We start from the raw sequence: 17,753 nt of genomic DNA, 5'->3' as shown, positions 1-17,753 counted from the left end.
AATGAAGTATCACTAAATGTGGACCTTTAATGATGGGACTGCATTGAATCACTTGTTTTTTTTAGAGTATGTACACAGTTTTAGAAGGTAATGGTAACCTCAAAGCTTAACAACCATCTTGGCCATATCCCAGATGCTATTTATTTCCAATCCTTTGAGGCAACCATTTACAATTCTTTTAGCTGTTTCTCCTTGTTTTTAAATTTATCCTAAATAATATGCTTATGCTCATATAGTTACTATCTTTCCATTTTAGATATTACCACATTCCTTGTGAAAGCTGAAGATTCAGCACTCTTACAGGCACCCTCTCTGAAATCATTTTTATATAATTTTATCTTAGTTTTTTAAGAAAAGTCACTACTCACTATTTTTAACAATGAACTAACAGGAACTCCAAGAGGAGAGAACTGCCAAAGCGATATTAAAAATTTCTTAAAGTTTTAAAAGGACATAAGCATTTCAGTTTAAAGGGTCCAATAAGGGCCCAACACACTTAATCAGAAGATTCACATTTATATGTCTCTTCTGAACAAAAGGATAAAGAGAAAATGCTGAAACTTTTTTAAAAAGTCATCAAGAAATAGGAAGCAGACTGGTATTAGATTAGCAACCATGAATGGAGAAGGCAGTATCTTTCATAAACATCCCAATCTAGAAGTTTTCTGACTAGCCAATCTAGCAACCAAGTTTAAAGACAAACTGAAAACATTATAAGAGTCAGTGTAGAAAAGGTATACGGGAGTTAAACTAAGGATACAGTCTAATAAAGTGAGATTGTATTAAGGAAAAAAGACAGATCCAATAAATAGGGACAGAATAGTAATGTAAAAGTTCGTGGCTGATGGCTATTACAAGAGGCCTAGTGGGAAGGGCATCTTGGGAAGAGCAAAATGGACAGCTCCCAGAGAAGTGTAAATATGACCCAGGTATAAATTGAACTACTTGGACTGTCAGTGATATAACCATAAAAACAAACATTCAGTGGTGTCACTTTAAAAATCAATCTATGAGCAAACTAAGACTTGGTTATGATCACAAGACAAAAGAACTTTGATAACATAAAAATTCAGCTAGCATAAATTGTGATCCACAAAGGTGAGAAAAGGAAGAGGAAAAAGATAATGTCAAAGAGTGATGAAAAGAAACAGGTGTATAAATGTAATCATTTGAAGACATAATAGCTCTTTACTTTCTTATCTGTCATCATATGTATTACTTTAAACCACAAATTACAGATGGGAGAAAAGAACTACAAAAACTATCCTATTAAGAACTCAATAAGAAAAGGCACAAAGGATATGAAATGGCAATTCAAAAAAAATGTTAAAACAACCAAATAATATTTTATCAGACTAATGGAAATTTTAGGATTCTTAACAGTTGTCAGTTGTAGATTAAAGTTTATTGACAAAAGCACAAACAAGCACAACTTTAAAAAAATCAAATCTTAGCAATGATTTAGATACAGTTCAACAGTTTCCTCCTCACCCCCTTACTAAGAATTCCTTTTCATAAAGACATAGATTAACTAGATTTTGTAAAGGTGCTACCAACATACATTTTTTAAAAAGTGAAAACCAAAAAGCAGAAGTTACTTTTGAAATGGCAATAGTGGCAGTCAACATTAGAACATACTTAGGTCTCTGAAATTCAGAACTATTTTTCTTTATACTGAGTTGGACTACTAGGTCTGACAATTCTGAAGAAACTATAGATTCATGACTAATATTCATGCCACACAAAAAGATAATAATTTGTGATTTATTTTACACCACGAAATACCTAAAAAACATTTGAAAGAAGGTATGAAAATTTTAAAAAGTTAACCAAAAAGGTTTCTAAGATCAAAAAATCCTGGTGTGTGTGGGGAAGATCTTAAAATACACCGAAACACCTCAACACTACTGATTAAAGATCTCTCTCTACTACAGTACACCAAGAAACGGCACTTCAAAATACATTTTCACATTCAAGTGACAGTATACTAGATCTCTTCAATATAGCATAGAGAGTTTATTATAACTATTAACTTTTGGGGCCAGAATTTACGCTACCGATATCTAAGATCTTCATTTTAAAGTCATTTTGAACATCTCGTAATCTTCACTGAAATCCAAATGCCAACTTTTATCTGCCTTTTCACTCAGGAAGCCTTGAGAAACACTATAATTACCTGCTAGAAAAACCACCCCTGTCTTTTGGAAGCACAACAGCAAAGAAAATGATGCAAATATCTGTATCATTCAGTTATCCCTATAAAATCTCACTTTACAACCAATACTAGAGTAATAAATAAGCAACCCAACACTTTACCATATTACACAATATATAAGCCTTTCACGTCTTTTTCTTCAAATGTTTGCACTGTACTGCCTAAGTTCTTATAACTTGGCTGTGATTTACCTCTTAGGATTAAGTATAAAAGTGCTGTTGCTCTCTCATTTTAATCCAACATTTACCCAAAAAAAGCCAGGAAGAGCTATTACAAATGTGATCATTTAGCAAGTAAACGGATACAAATATGAGTAAATGGTACCAATATTTAAGTAAAAATCCTTAAGGTTCCTTACATAAGTTAAAAGAACCACCAGGATTTAATTATTTTCATCAAAATAGGATCAGATATATAACATTAATACATAAATATATATGCATGGCCAGATCAATCTATTTTTCCTGCTTCTTCTCCCAGTTTTACAAATAGGATTTTCTGTTGTCATAGATTCTGAAAATCAACCAGGTTCATGAATCAAGCAAGCATCATAAATATCTTCCATTTAATCATTTCTATTATTCATCATTTTTAAAAAGATAGTGGCAAACATCAATTTACTTTGTTGCCTGAATACCAAGTAAACTTCTGGCTTAAAAAACAGTAAAACTGTGCCCTTTATAAACAGATATGTCAAATTTGTCATGTCAGAACAGGCTTTCCATATCGATTTATAGAATAAATTGTATGCCCTTAAATAACTAGATGCTGCTATCAATATGTGCTCACATATACATATGTTAATAATCCTTTAATAACTTGTCTTTGGAATGATTCTGTCCTACCTTTGCTGCTGCAGCCCTCCTGTCCTTTGCATCACTGAATTCATACGTCTGGAAGTACCCAATATGCACTGTAACAGACAGATGGACAGATCAATGGGCCACAGCGGCAAAGGCCAGATAGACAGACTTGATTAAAAATTAAAATCAAAGTATATACAGGAGAGGGAGGAACCAGAAAACATACCTACATTCTATAGTAAAATACCTAAACTTCATATCTGCAACTCTCCCATACACATACTAAATAAACTATTCTTGACTTCCATATTATTCCCTTTCAAGTAGAAATAGTACCATTGCCAAAGGCAAAATAATCAGTATTTTTAATACCATCAGCAGTTACCAATATAGCAGGTATTTCTGTAATCACACCACACAATTTCTTCAAATAGAGGTTGCTCTTTAACACACAAGAAGCTATCACATCCAAAGACTTTCTATGAAATATTAAAATGGCAATTATTACACACAACAATTTCTAATGTAGTGCCAAGGCCTGTGTGATTCGAGTTTATTAGTGGGAATCATTGAATGAAAGTCATATTTCAGCATTTTATTATTGTGTACTTTCGTGACTATGTAAAAATGTTTGCTCACACCACATCTAGATTACTTGGGTGGCTTAAAACAATGTGTTAGTGCCATTTAGGCCAATTTCTAAGATAAAGTAAAACACTTACAAACAAAACTATCAACAGTATTTTTTAAAGCGATGTGGAGTTTTCCTGTTACCTCGAATCCATACACCATAAAATTCAAAGTATGTGATTCAGTGGTTTTGATTACATTCAGAGTTGTGACACATAGATGTGTTAACCATCAATTTTAGAACATTTCATCACCCCCAAAACAAACCCCATACTCACTAGCAGTCACTCCCTGTTTTCCTCTTTCCCCATCCAGCCTGTTTTTTGTCTCCAAGGACTTGCCTATTCTGGACACTTCATATAAATGGCATCATATAGTATGATGAGTCCTATCCAACTGGTTAATTTCCTCATTTAGTTTTACTTATCTAGGAAGATTAACAAGCTGAGAGCTTGCCATGAACATCAAATAAGCCTGCTTTACTGGGAGAATGGAAAGGAACTATTAATTCAGAAAGTGAAATGCAGACTGCTTAAAGCTTCAACTACATAATAATAGATGAGCAAAAGAAACTGATTAAAATTATATAATTGATATAAAGTCACACAGCTGATAAAAGGTTAAAAAAAAATAGCTGGAACTAAGTTCTATACAATGTCAAAGTCTTAACCACTAAACTATTTTGTCTCCTAATAAAATAATTCAATTCTCAGTGATGCTACCTCCTAATACCTGAATACCTCTCCTACCTCTCCATTCCTGCTTTCACAATCTCATCGTGTATTTCTTGCCCAGATTATAATACATTTCTCATTACTCTCCCTGCTTCCTAATGTCACCCTGTTCTCATTTACTCCCTATACTGCCAACAAAGTGGTACTTCTCAACACTAATCCTATATTAAGAGTTTACAGTTGTTTCAACTGGCCCCATCTCATTTAGCACTATGCTAAAACCTTTCACAAAATGCATAACCTGTCTAGGTCCAGCTCTGACCACACTACTTCCCAATCCTAATTGTTCATTCAACAATTTAGACCATTAACAGCTTCTACCTTTTGTACATTCTATTGCTCTTGCTCCTCTGTCTGGAATTCCATCTCCAATCCCATTTGCCTAACTAAGTTACTATTCATTTTTCAAAACCCAGCTTCAGACCCACTTCTACCTGTCGGTACTTTCCAGAAAATAGCACTAAACATTCCTTTTTGATTCCTGTAATTCTACTGCTGGACATGTCACTGTATTATAATTTATTTATACAAACCACCTTAAACAACTGTCCAGTATCTGTAGTCCCCCAGAACAGTGTAGCTAAGAAAATATTAGGTAAAAATCAATCAAGTACTCAACTTATATACTGTTCTCAATTAAACCGAAGCATTATTTTTGGAATCCATAAAATAATCATATTTAGGATCTTAAAAGGAGGATAAAAATCAGGTTAGGAGAATTGTGGGGGTTCTATTTCTAAGAGAAAAGTACTAAGAATAAAGATAATAAGAGTAGTGATTAGCTCTGAGGGAGGGAATCAGGTAGTTAAGATATTAAGGCAGGATATTTTCTTTTTTATCTTTTGTACTTTTTGAATTTTGAGCCAAGAAAATATATGCACAAACAAAAAGATGACAGTCTAATCCTTAACAAATATATCAACAGTCTTAGAATACTAAAGCTGTTTAAAAAAATTTTTTTTTATCAGAGGCTATACAGTTCAGTCATATTGGCCCCAGTATGCAACTTATTTCTGTATTTTGCTTTGGTTACACAGAATGAAGAAAAGCCTGATTAACAAAGATAAGAAATTTCCATCACAATTTCGTAATAGTCTTCACTTAAACTGATTCAGAAGCGTAAAAAAAGGCAGTAGAAAACATTTTAATCAGAGTCAACCAGTTAATACTGTCCAACAACTGCTTTTATTTATATAAATGCAGAGTCAGAGGAAATACCATAGTAGTTGTCATTTAGTTGCTCAGTTATGTCTGACTCTTTTGTGACCCCATGGACTGCAGCCCACCAGACTCCTCTGTCCATGGGATTTTCCAAGCAAGAATGTTGGAGTGGGTTGCCATTTCCTTCTCCAGGAGATCTTCCTGACTCAGGGATCAAATCCACGTCTCCTGCATTGGCAAGAGGATTCTTTACCACTGAGCCATGAGGGAAGGCCACATTCTGTTTAAACAAGAGTTGAAATATCCAGACACACTTTCCCAAAATAACTGATGCTAGTTGAAAATGAATGGCAGTGAGATTCTCCAAGAGATTTCTAATTAGCAAAATGTGTATAATTTTGAAGAATTGTCTGTTCTTTGCTGGAAGACAGTCACTGAACAGGTCAAAATGCAAACTGATGTCTCTGTTCTAAACCTAAGTATGGCTGCTTCATTTTTCTGAATGAGATTTTGCTTCTTTTCCCTTAAAGGCAAGAATAAAAAAAAAAGAATATATAACATCAACAGTGACTATCAATAAAAGAATAACAGCAGGATGAGTTAGCTATTCACTTGTTATGCAAAACTTGCCAATGTCTGCAATGAGGGTATGAAGAAACATCTGCTTCTGCTTTGCCTGGCATTTATTTAACAGAACAGGATGCGTAAGTGCTGCATCAGTATCCTACTTTCTGTAACTTTGAGCAGACACAGACAAGTCTGAATCCAAAATACCAGTTCATAACAATCTTTAACAATCCATAAAAAGTGAGGCACAGCAAAGCAAACTATAAGCAAGGTGAAAAGACAATCCTCAGAATTGGAGAAAATAATAGCAAATGAAACAACTGACAAAGGATTAATTCCCAAAATATATAAGCAGCTCATACAACTCAATACCAGAAAAACAAACAACCCAATTAAAAAGTGGGGAAAAGATCTAAACAGACATTTCTCCAAAGAAGACATACAGATGGCTAACAAACACATGAAAAGATGCTCAACATCGCTCATTATCAGAGAAATGCAAATCAAAACTACAATGAGATATCACCTCACACCGGTCAGAAGGGCCTCATCAAAAAGTCTACAAACAATACATGCTGGAGAGGGTGTGGAGAAAAAGAAATGCTCTTGCATTGTTCGTGGGAATGTAAATTGATACAGCCACTATGGAAGATGATATGGAGATTCCTTAAAAAACGAGGAATAAAACCACCATATCACCCAGCAATCCCTCTCCTAGGCATATACCCCGAGGAAACCAAAATTGAAAAAGACCCATGCATCCCACTGTTCACTGCAGTACTCTTTACAACAGCTAGAACATGGAAGCAACCTAGATGTCCATTGACAGATGAATGGATAAAGAAGTTGTGGTACATATACGAAATGGAATATTACTCAGTCATAAAAAGGAACACAGCTGAATCAGTTCTAATGAGGTGGATGAACCTAGAATCTATTATACAGAGTGAAGTCAGCAAGAGAAAGATAAATATCATACTCTAAGGCATATATATGGAATCTAGAAAAATGGTACTGAACAATCTGTTTACAGGGTAGCAAACGGGAAACAGACACAGAGAACAGACTTACAGACATGGAGAGAGGAGAGGAGAGGGTGAGATATATGCAAAGAGTAATATGGAAACTTACATTACCATCTGTAAAATAGATACCCAATAGGAATTTGCTGTATGGCTCAGGAAACTCAAGCAGGGGCTCTGTATCAACCTAGAGAAGTGGGATGGGGAGAGAGATGGGAGGGGGTTCAAAAGGGAGGGGATACATGTATACCTACGGCTGATTCATGCTGAGGTTTGACAGAAAACAACAAAATTCTGTAAAGCATTTATCCTTCAATTAAAACATAAATAAAATTTTTTTAAAAAGTGAAGTAGAAGCTTTATTCTAGATTCTGCACACACACACAAATATTAGCCTAGATATAGTTTAATGCATTGGTAATTTCCAATATGTTAAATAACTCTTTAAAAATTACAGAAAGGCTATCATGAGGAAGGGTTAGAATCAGGTAGGTTCAAGAAAAAAGCTACAAATAAACAGATATTAACATATGGAAAAATTCAAAATCAGAGCTGTTCAAATATGAAATGCGCTTACTTCTAGAACAGCTGTGGGGGTTTAAGTCATGGTAGACATTTAAGAACAGGCTCAGGGACCACTTAACAGGGAGACAGTACACTTGGTAAGTTGCTGGCCAGCATAAGATCTTTAAGATCTTTTTCATTCCTATTAACCTTACTCTACATAAATCAAAAATTGTGTTGACTTTGATATCAAATAGTTGACAAGTTTATTATCATCCTTCATTCTTTAACTACTGTTTATTTATTACACTTTCATTCCTAAGGATGACTACAGGATTTTTATAAATTTTAAAGTGCTATTCTCACCCTTTCGGCTTTATAGTTGAGTGGAATACACATTATAAATCAAGCTACAGATACTCATATATTCTGAGGACCCAGGATTAATGCAATGTGAGTTGAGATGATTATATTAATACAAAACAAACAAAATGTTTAGGGCCAATGAAATGTAATGATATTTAAAAAGTCAGACTGGTAAGTAAAATTATATATACATACACATACATATTTTCTTTTCAAAGGAGCATTACTTTCATATTAAATAACAATGCGGAGAAGGCAATGGCACCCCACTCCAGTCCTCTTGCCTGGAAAATCCCATGGACGGAGGAGCCTGGTAGGCTGCAGTCCACTGGGTCGCTAAGAGTCAGATACAACTGAGCGACTTCACTTTCACTTTTCACTTTCATGCATTGGGGAAGGAAATAGCAACCCACTCCAGTGTTCTTGTCTGGAGAATCCCAGGGACCGGGGAGACTGGTGGACTGCCGTCTATGGGGTCGCACAGAGTCGGGCACGAGTGAAGCGACTTAGCAGCAGCAGCAGCAGCAGCAAATAACAATGAGGCTCACTCTAAGTTTTTGTTTTATAAGAACAGAAGGTTGAAAGATATAGATTTAACTTTAAATGGTGTGTTATCAGTAATACGGTCCTCTAAGAACTTCACAAAAGAAACATTTTCTCATTTTTGAACAAAATAAGTCAAATCAGCTAATATCCCTTTAAATATATGAAGCATTTGTTATCTAGTGCATTGATAACAATTTCACCACGCTATTCACCTAGAACCTCTTTAATGTGTCTGTCAGGGGAAGGCAGACTTTGAGGACTACTGGCCTCAGTTTGTCATTCCATATATAAATCACAAATTTTACATTACACATGTGTGCATTCTACAACATACATCAATTTTTAATGTTAAAACTTTGTTTTAACATTAAGCATTAAAAAAACTTTGTTTTTAATGCTTAAATGCTTAAATTGGAATGGAAAGTAGTAAATACCAATTTTGGCTTGAAATTTTCTTGAAGATGGTACATATGTAAGATGCAAAGTTTAAATGGGGTACATAGTAGACTTCTGCCTCTATCCGCACACTGGTTTATTATTTATTTGGATTCATAAGCAACAGCACTAAAGTCATAAAACAGTCCACTGACTATACAAGTTAGTCTCCTGGGGCATACAGAGGTGGAAAGACAATGAGCAGATCTGGAGAGACAAACAGAAAATACCCAACACATAAGACAAGAGCAGTCATATATGTTTTATTTCTATTTAATGATCTAAAATACTGAGTTTCGACCCCATGAAAGCCTGGGCAAGCTACTTAATTCCTCTAAGTCTCAGTTTCCTTATCCATAAAATAGTAAAAATACCATCTACTTCAGAGAACTGTTGTGATGACTAATATTCCCTTAACAACTGGTTCAAAACAAAAAAAATGGAAAATATATTAGAGAATGAGAGAAGATTTAATTTGATGAAGTCAACAGAAGAGGAATGTGAACCATTCATAAAGGAAAAACACAGGAGTAGTACCAAGACTTATTTTTTTATCAATAATAAAACTCATTCACATTTAATTTTGACTCTTCAAATCCATGTTTATTAGCCATGTTGCAGGAAATGTGGGAGTCAATGAGAATACCAAAGGTAACACTGATCAGGATTTTCAAAATCCATTAGCAAGAGAATAACAAATTATTTTTTAAATAATAGTATTATATATACAAAATTCTGAGACCCACTCAAAGGGAAAGATTCAAAGATGAAATGATGTTTAAGGTGAGTCTTGAAGTATTAATGAGTTTATTAGGGGAAAATCATCTGAAAGGAAAAAAGACAAAGTCACAAAGGAGAATTTCACAGGGACTATCATTTCACAGGGACTATTATTTTGTTGTGTCAAGATGAGTGTGAAGAAATGATGGATAAAGTAGATAAAGGTCAAATTATGAGAAGTCTGATCTATCAGGCTAAGAATCTTTTATCCTAATCTGCATCCTCTGGTAACCTAGTTAATGGAACCCTCTAGGCTCAAGAAGCCCTAGGCTTAGTAGGTTCCTCATAAGCACCATTTCCTGTCCCATTCCTACTGCCTATCAAGATTGGTAAAGATACGGTGTACTTTCTCAGGCCATAAACAGACCAAGTATGAACATTTTTGACACTGTCATAAAATTGAACAGGATGACCACTCAGAAAAAAAGGAGACATTCAGCATTTCCTAAAAAAATCTGTGGTAATCACACCACACTGATAAGGCCCCATTTTCCATCAATATCACTCTTTTCATTCTTTTAATTTTTCTGATGTTGCCAATGAGAACCTTCTAATAACTTCTAATACCTTCTAGCAAGACTTATCCAAAGGACTACTTTCCTTCTTTCCTAAAAACCAGCTAGTGTCTTCGGAAGGCAAGGCTTTCCTTAACCAAACAGCAAAGAGTGGTCTAACTACAACAAAAGTGAAAACACATCAGGGTTGACCTGGTGTAAAAATAACATCTCAAAAGACAAACTGGTAGGGGTGGGATTTCTGGGTAATGGCAATAAACCAAGATACTCAACTATGAAAAACCAGACCAGAGCAAATCAAGAAACAGGATATAACTGAGATTAAGCTACATGTGGATAAAAGCAGGCATTATAGGTCCTAGTTACTGCCTTTACAGTCAAGGATTGATTTATGTGTTTGCCCTTCCTAGACTAGGAGCCCTGGAAAGGAAAGTGTTCTCCAATCATCTTTGTACACCTACTGCCAAAGCACACCAAGGGGAAGCACATGAACGTAAAAGTTTAGCACAGATTTGGCAGAACATGATGACAGGAAGATGTATAATGTTTTTAGGAACAGTGTTATAAAATCCAAGAGGACCAATTTCAAGATAGACAGGGCCATTAGATCAGATGGAAAGGAGGCTTTGGTCTTTCAGCTCCCTATCTTGAAAGCATTCACACTAATTACCTTTTGTCACCTGAATTTTATACCTAGAAAGGAGCTTTAGAAATCATGTCCAAACCTTTCCTTCTGCAAGGGCAGGTTCAAACTATAAACCAAGTTAGTCTAAGGTTACACAGTAATGTAGATGGGTCAGACTCTAGTCTTAGATAAGGCATGAGTTTTGTAAGATAAGAAATATGAATTAAATAGACAAAGTAATTATTATGTACTTAAGAGCTTTATATATACACCCAGTTTGGGGAGCTTTCGAGTTCCCTTTTTGTTATTTATTAAGCATAATGTAAAAAAAATTTTTTTAATCTCATGATCCTGAAACTAATAAAGTGTCATAACCACAGTTCTGTATCTTTCCCTTCCTTTTCACATAGTCTGTGTGGTAGGCCAGCCTCCAAGATGGCCCCCAGTGATCTTTGCCCTCTGGGATATGTGCAGTTCCCTCCCACAGTGAACAGGTTTGACTGTGTAACCAACTGCTGCTGTTTACTCACTAAGTCATGTCGTGACTGGAGAAGGAAATGGCAACCCACTCCAGTGTTCTTGCCTGGAGAATCCCAGGGACAGGGGAGCCTGGTGGGCTGCCGTTTCTGGGGTCGCACAGAGTCGGACACGACTGAAGCGGCTTAGCAGCAGCAGCATGTCATAACACTTCTGTGACCCCATGGACTGCAGCCCACCAGGCTCCTATGTCCATGGGATTTCCAAGGCAGAAACATTGGAGTGAGCTGCCATTTCTTTCTCTGGGAGATCTTTTGGACCCAGGGATTGAACCCAGGTCTCTTGCTTGGTAGGCAGATTCTTTACTACTGAGTCACCAGGGAAGCCCTGTATAACCAATAGGACAATGCAGAAATCACAAAATAAGGCTAAACCATGAAAACATTTACTGTATCTGTCTAGGTTCCTTGGACCACTTGGTCTAGTTGGAAGTCAACTAACTTGTAGCGAGGACACTAAAGTAGCCCAGTGAAGAGGCCCATGTGATAAAGAACTAGTCTTCTACCAAACAACTACGTGAGTCCTCTTGAAAGCAGTTCTTCAACACAAACCAAGCTTTAAGATAAAGGCATCCTAGGCTGACAGGACGACTACAACCTAATCAGAGACCCTGACCCAGAATCACCCTGCTAAGCAACCTGCTGCTGCTGCTAAGTCGCTTCAGTCGTGTCTGACTCTGTGCGACCCCATAGACGGCAGCCCACCAGGCTTCCCCACCCCTGGGATTCTCCAGGCAAGAACACTGGAGTGGGTTGCCATTTTCTTCTCCAGTGCATGAAAGTGAAAAGTGAAAGTGAAGTCGCTCAGTCGTGTCTGACTCTTCACGACCCCATGGACTGCAGCCCACCAGGCTCCTCCATCCATGGGATTTTCCAGGCAAGAGTACTGGAGTGGGGTGCCATTGCCTTCTCCGGCTAAGCAACCTAAAACTATAATAAATGTTTGCTGTTTTAAACCCCTAGTGCTAGGTAATGTGTTATGCAGCAATAGATAACTAATACAAGAGACATTTAAAATTAGTCAATTAGCTAAAATGAAAGATTCTTTTAGTACTATAAACTTTTCAGCATAGCAAAAAAAAAAAAAAAGGTATGAGGATTTGACTCGGTCATAAAGTCCAACTAAGGTCTGAAAAAGTTTGGTATAGCAGAAAGAATTTTTATCTTAAGTCAAAAAGACCCACCAGTCCTCCACCAGTCTGTAATAGAGAAACTCTGAGATTCCCTGAGAAAATAATTTCTCAGCTTCTCTACCTTCAATTTACTCATCTATATAATAGAGATAATGCTACTTTCTTGGGACTTTGTAATAAACTAATAAACATGAATGAAAACACCTAGCATAGTCCATAAATATCAGTGATTATTACCACTTCTATGTTTACAAATCTTTCCTTACATAAAAATGAGTAAATTAGATCTTTTTTCCCCTCTATCCTGTTATTTTCCCAAATCTCAGACATTCCCTTACTCCAATCTTTAAACTGTCATACTTGCTAGCTGGAATTGAAGTTCAAAAGCCCACAATGTGGCTGTATGCACCCATGGAAAGCATGCTTCAAAAATCTCCAAGACAGATCTGATAGACTAAGGATATTGACTGATTTTTAAAAGTATTTAGTATTCCATTTTCAGGTAGAATATAGTTAAGATGTATACAACCATCCCCATCCAGAACCAGAAAAGCTGGATAATGTCCCAAAATCATGTCTGAAAACAGCAGAGAGCTGTGAAGGCAACAAAAACTAGAGAAGGTGGTAATTTTACAACTTCAGTGGTTTCCCTGGAGGCACTTGAGAATTCTGGGAGCAAAGCAGAATACTGATAATCTACTACAGAGGGGTGCTACTGACAGGCAGAAAAGTGGTTCCCCCACCCTGAGATGTTCATATCCTAATATTTGGAACCCATGAATTTATAATACGTGGCAGAGAGGAATTACTGTTGCAGAGGTAACTAAAGCTGCTAATTAGCTGCCTTAGAGATTTTCCAGGTCAACCCAATGTAATCAAAGGGTCTTTTTAAAAGAAGGAGGAGGCAAAAGTGGAGAAAAGAACTGAAGATGCTATCCTTTTCTGACTTTGAAGGTTAGAGTTAGGAAGCCGTAAGTCAAGGAATGTAAGCAGCCTCTAATAGTGAAACAGTCAAGGGAATAGATTCTCCCCTAGGACCTCCAGAAGGAACACAGCCTGCCAACTCCTTGATTTTAGCCCAGTGAGATTCACTTTGAACTTTTGACTTTCTCAACTGTAAAATAATGAATTTTTGTTGTTCAGAGTCACTAACTTTGCGTTAACTTATTAGAACTAAATGAAACTAATACTGAGACTTGAAGGGGTATCTCAATGAGTAGAGGAATGGCTGGTCTTCCACCCAGAACATTTACTGAATCCTGGGATCACACAGGGCCAAGACTAAAAATCTAGAGCCTCTGAAACATAGATTGGTGCTTCCAGCAGTCTGGGAAGGAAATAAAGTTTGGGAGCCCTTAGGAGAGGGACTGATGAAAAACATCAATTCTTAGTTGAAGGAAAAAAAAAAGCCAATGGCACCTAAGAGAGACTAGAACTGAACAGCGCTAGAACTCAACCTTACTGGATTAAGACAACCACTCACTACTCTCACTGTCAAGCAGAAGGAAAAATAAAAATCCTCTCTGGAGGAATCCATCATCATTCAGAATCTCTAAATACTTTATATAGAGGTACTGGCATGTAATCAAAATATGTCAAATGACAAGAACACGTGACTGAAAACAAAATAGTATGGTAGAGACTAACAGATAATTCAGATGTTGGGAGTTAGCTGACAAAACCTTTAGTAATCAATTCTTAATATGCTGGAGAATATAATGCAGAAGATGTAACACAAATGAAAAAGAAAAATATCACTAGAAAATCAGCATCAGTAAAAAAGAATTAAATGGAAACTCCAGAATATAGTACCTGAAATAATTGAGGGGTGTTTAATAGCAAATCAGACAAAGGAGAAGACAGATGTAGAAACTCAGACAACAGATCAATAGAAATCAATCAAACTGAAGCACAGAGAAAAAAGGATATAAGATACACAAAAGAGCATCGAACACATATGGAACATAATAAAAAGCTCTAATATATGTGCAACTTGAGGAAACAGGATAAAGGCAAAACAGAATTTCCAAAACCCCCAGGACATCACCCCCAAAGATTCAAAAGGTTCTGAAAATACAAAGCAAAATAAACAAAGTGAAAGAAAGTGAAGTCGCTCAGTCGTGTCCAACTCTTTGCGACCCCATGGACTGTAGCCTACCAAGCTTCTCCGTCCATGGGGTCTTCCAGACAAGAATACTGGAGTGGGTTGCCATTTCCTTCTCCAAAACATAGAGAAAACCACAACTAGACACAAAGTCAGAAATATTACAAATATTACAAACACCCAGATTAAGTGCAGGCGGCTGCAATGGCACACAAGCGCAGCCGAGAGGAACTACCCCATGTCCAAGATCAGGGGCAGAAGCCAGGAGGACCCCATGCCCAAGGGGCGGCGGCCAAGAGGAGCTACCCCACGTCCGAGGTCAGGGGCGGCGGCCGGGAGGAGCTACCCCCAACCCAACCCGCGCGCGAGGTCAGGGGCAGCAGCCGGAAGGAGCTACCCTCCACCCAAGGCCAGGGGCGGCGGCCGGGAGGAGCAACCCCAAGTCCAAGGAGAGGTAGCTGCTCGGGCGCAGGAGGGCCTAGAGGAGCTACTCCACGTTCAAAGTCAGGAGGGGCAGTGGTGAGGAGATACCCCTCATCCAAGGTAAGGAGCAGGGGCTGCGCTTTGCTGGAGCAGCCGTGAAGAGATACCCCACGTCCAAGGTAAGAGAAACCCAAGGAAGACGGTAGGTGTTGCAAGAGGGCATCAGAAGGCAGACACACTGAAACCATAATCACAGAAAACTAGCCAATCTAATCACACTAGGACCACAGCCTTATCTAACTCAATGAAACTAAGCCATGCTCTGTGGGACCACCCAAGATGGGTGGGTCATGGGGGAGAGGTCTGACAGAATGTGGTCCACTGGAGAAGGGAATGGCAAGCCACTTCAATATTCTTGCCTTAAGAACCCCATGAACAGTATGAAAAGGCAAAATGATAGGATACTGAGAGGAACTCCCCAGGTCAGTAGGTACCCAATATGCTACTGGAGATGAGTGGAGAAATAACTCCAGAAAGAATGAAGGGATGGAGCCAAAGCAAAAACAATACCCAGTTGTGGATGTGCCTGGTGATAGAAGAAAGGTCCGATGCTATAAGAGCAATATTACATAGGAACCTGGAATGTCAGGTTCATGAATCACGGCAAATTGGAAGTGGTCAAACAGGAGTTGGCAAGAGTGAATGTCGACATTCTAGGAATCAGCAAACTAAAATGGACTGGAATGGGTGAATTTAACTCAGATGACCATTATATCTACTACTGTGGGCAGGAATCCCTTAGAAGAAATGGAGTAGCCATCATGGTCAAGAGTCTGAAATGCAGTACTTGGATGCAATCTCAAAAACAACAGAATGATCTCTCTTCATTTCCAAGGCAAACCATTCAATATCACAGTAATCCAAGTCTATGCCCCAACCAGTAACGCTGAAGAAGCTGAAGTTGAACGGTTCTATGAAGACCGACAAGACCTTTTAGAACTAACACCCAAAAAAGATGTCCTTTTCATTATAGGGGACTGGAATGCAAAAGCAGGAAGTCAAGAAACACCTGGAGTAACAGGCAAATTTGGCCTTGGAATACGGAATGAAGCAAGGCAAAGGCTAATAAGAGTTTTGCCAAGAGAAAGCACTGGTCATAGCAAACACCCTCTTCCAACAACACACGAGAAGACTCTACACATGGACATCACCAGATGGTCAACACCGAAATCAGGTTGATTATATTCTTTGCAGCCAAAGATGGAGAAGCTCTATACAGTCAGCAAAAACAAGACTGGGAGCTCACTGTGGCTCAGATCATGAACTCCTTATTGCCAAATTCAGACTTAAATTGAAGAAAGTGGAGAAAACCACTAGACCATTCAGGTATGACCCAAATCAAATCCCTTATGATTATACAGTGGAAGTGAGAAATAGATTAAAGGGACTAGATCTGATAGAGTGCCTGATGAACTGTGGGCGGAGGTTCGTGACACTGTACAGGAAACAGGGATCAAGACCATCCCCATGGAAAAGAAATGCAAAAAAGCAAAATGGCTGTCTAGGGAGGCCTTACAAATAGCTGTGAGAAGAAGAGAAGCGAAAAGCAAAGGAGAAAAGGAAAGATATAAGCATTTGAATGCAGAGCTCCGAAGAATAGCAAGAAGAGATAAGAAAGCCTTCCTCAGCGATCAATGCAAAGAAATAGAGGAAAACAACAGAATGGGAAAGACTAGAGATCTCTTCAAGAAAATCAGATACCAAGGGAACATTTCATGCCAAGATGGGCTCGATAAAGGACAGAAATGGTATGGACCGAACAGAAGCAGAAGATATTAAGAAGAGGTGGCAAGAATACACAGAAGAACCGTACAAAAAAGATCTTCATGACCCAGATAATCACGATGGTGTGATCACTCACCTAGAGCCAGACATCCTGGAATGTGAAGTCAAGTGGGCCTTAGAAAGCATCACTACGAACAAAGCTAGTGGAGGTGATGGAATTCCAGTTGAGCTATTTCAAATCCTGAAAGATGATGCTGTGAAAGTGCTGCACTCAATATGCCAACACATTTGGAAAACTCAGCAGTGGCCACAGGACTGGAAAAGGTCAGTTTTCATTCCAATCTCAAAGAAAGGCAATGCCAAAGAATGCTCAAACTACCGCACAATTGCACTCACCTCACACACTAGTAAAGTAATGCTCAAAATTCTCCAAGCCAAGCTTCAGCAATATGTGAACCATGAATGTCCAGATGTTCAAGGTGGTTTTAGAAAAGGCAGAGGAACCAGAGATCAAATTGCCAACATCCACTGGATCATGGAAAAAGCAAGAGAGTTCCAGAAAAACATCTATTTCTGCTTTATTGACTATGCCAAAGCCTTTGACTGTGTGCATCACAATAAACTGTGGAAAATTCTGAAAGAGATGGGAATACCAGACCACCTGACCTGCCTCTTGAGAAACCTATACGCAGGTCAGGAAGCAACAGTTAGAACGGGACATGGAACAACAGACTGGTTCCAAATAGGAAATGGAGTATGTCAAGGCTGTATATTGTCACCCTGCTTATTTAACTTATATGCAGAGTACGTCATGAGAAACGCTGGACTGGAAGAAACACAAGCTGGAATCAAGATTGCTGGGAGAAATA

The 17,753-nt window shown here is 37.9% G+C and overlaps 1 protein-coding gene across 2 annotated transcripts in view; it reads right to left on the bottom strand.

Moving 5' to 3' along the window:
- ARIH1 (ariadne RBR E3 ubiquitin protein ligase 1) overlaps positions 1–17,753 on the bottom strand; it is a 108,811-nt gene that overhangs the window by 76,097 nt on the left and 14,961 nt on the right. The window contains exon 2 of one of the 2 annotated variants that reach the window (XM_061430285.1): positions 3,061–3,128. The exons of the other annotated variant lie outside the window; for it this stretch is intronic. Coding sequence (XP_061286269.1) covers positions 3,061–3,128 — 68 coding nt within the window. The remainder of the gene's footprint in view (positions 1–3,060; positions 3,129–17,753) is intronic. 2 annotated transcript variants of the gene reach the window in all.

Source organism: Bos javanicus, chromosome 10 (genome assembly GCF_032452875.1).
Source record: "Bos javanicus breed banteng chromosome 10, ARS-OSU_banteng_1.0, whole genome shotgun sequence".
In the NCBI taxonomy this organism is placed as follows: Eukaryota; Metazoa; Chordata; class Mammalia; order Artiodactyla; family Bovidae; genus Bos; species Bos javanicus.
This window is presented reverse-complemented; position numbering and strand designations above follow the sequence as displayed.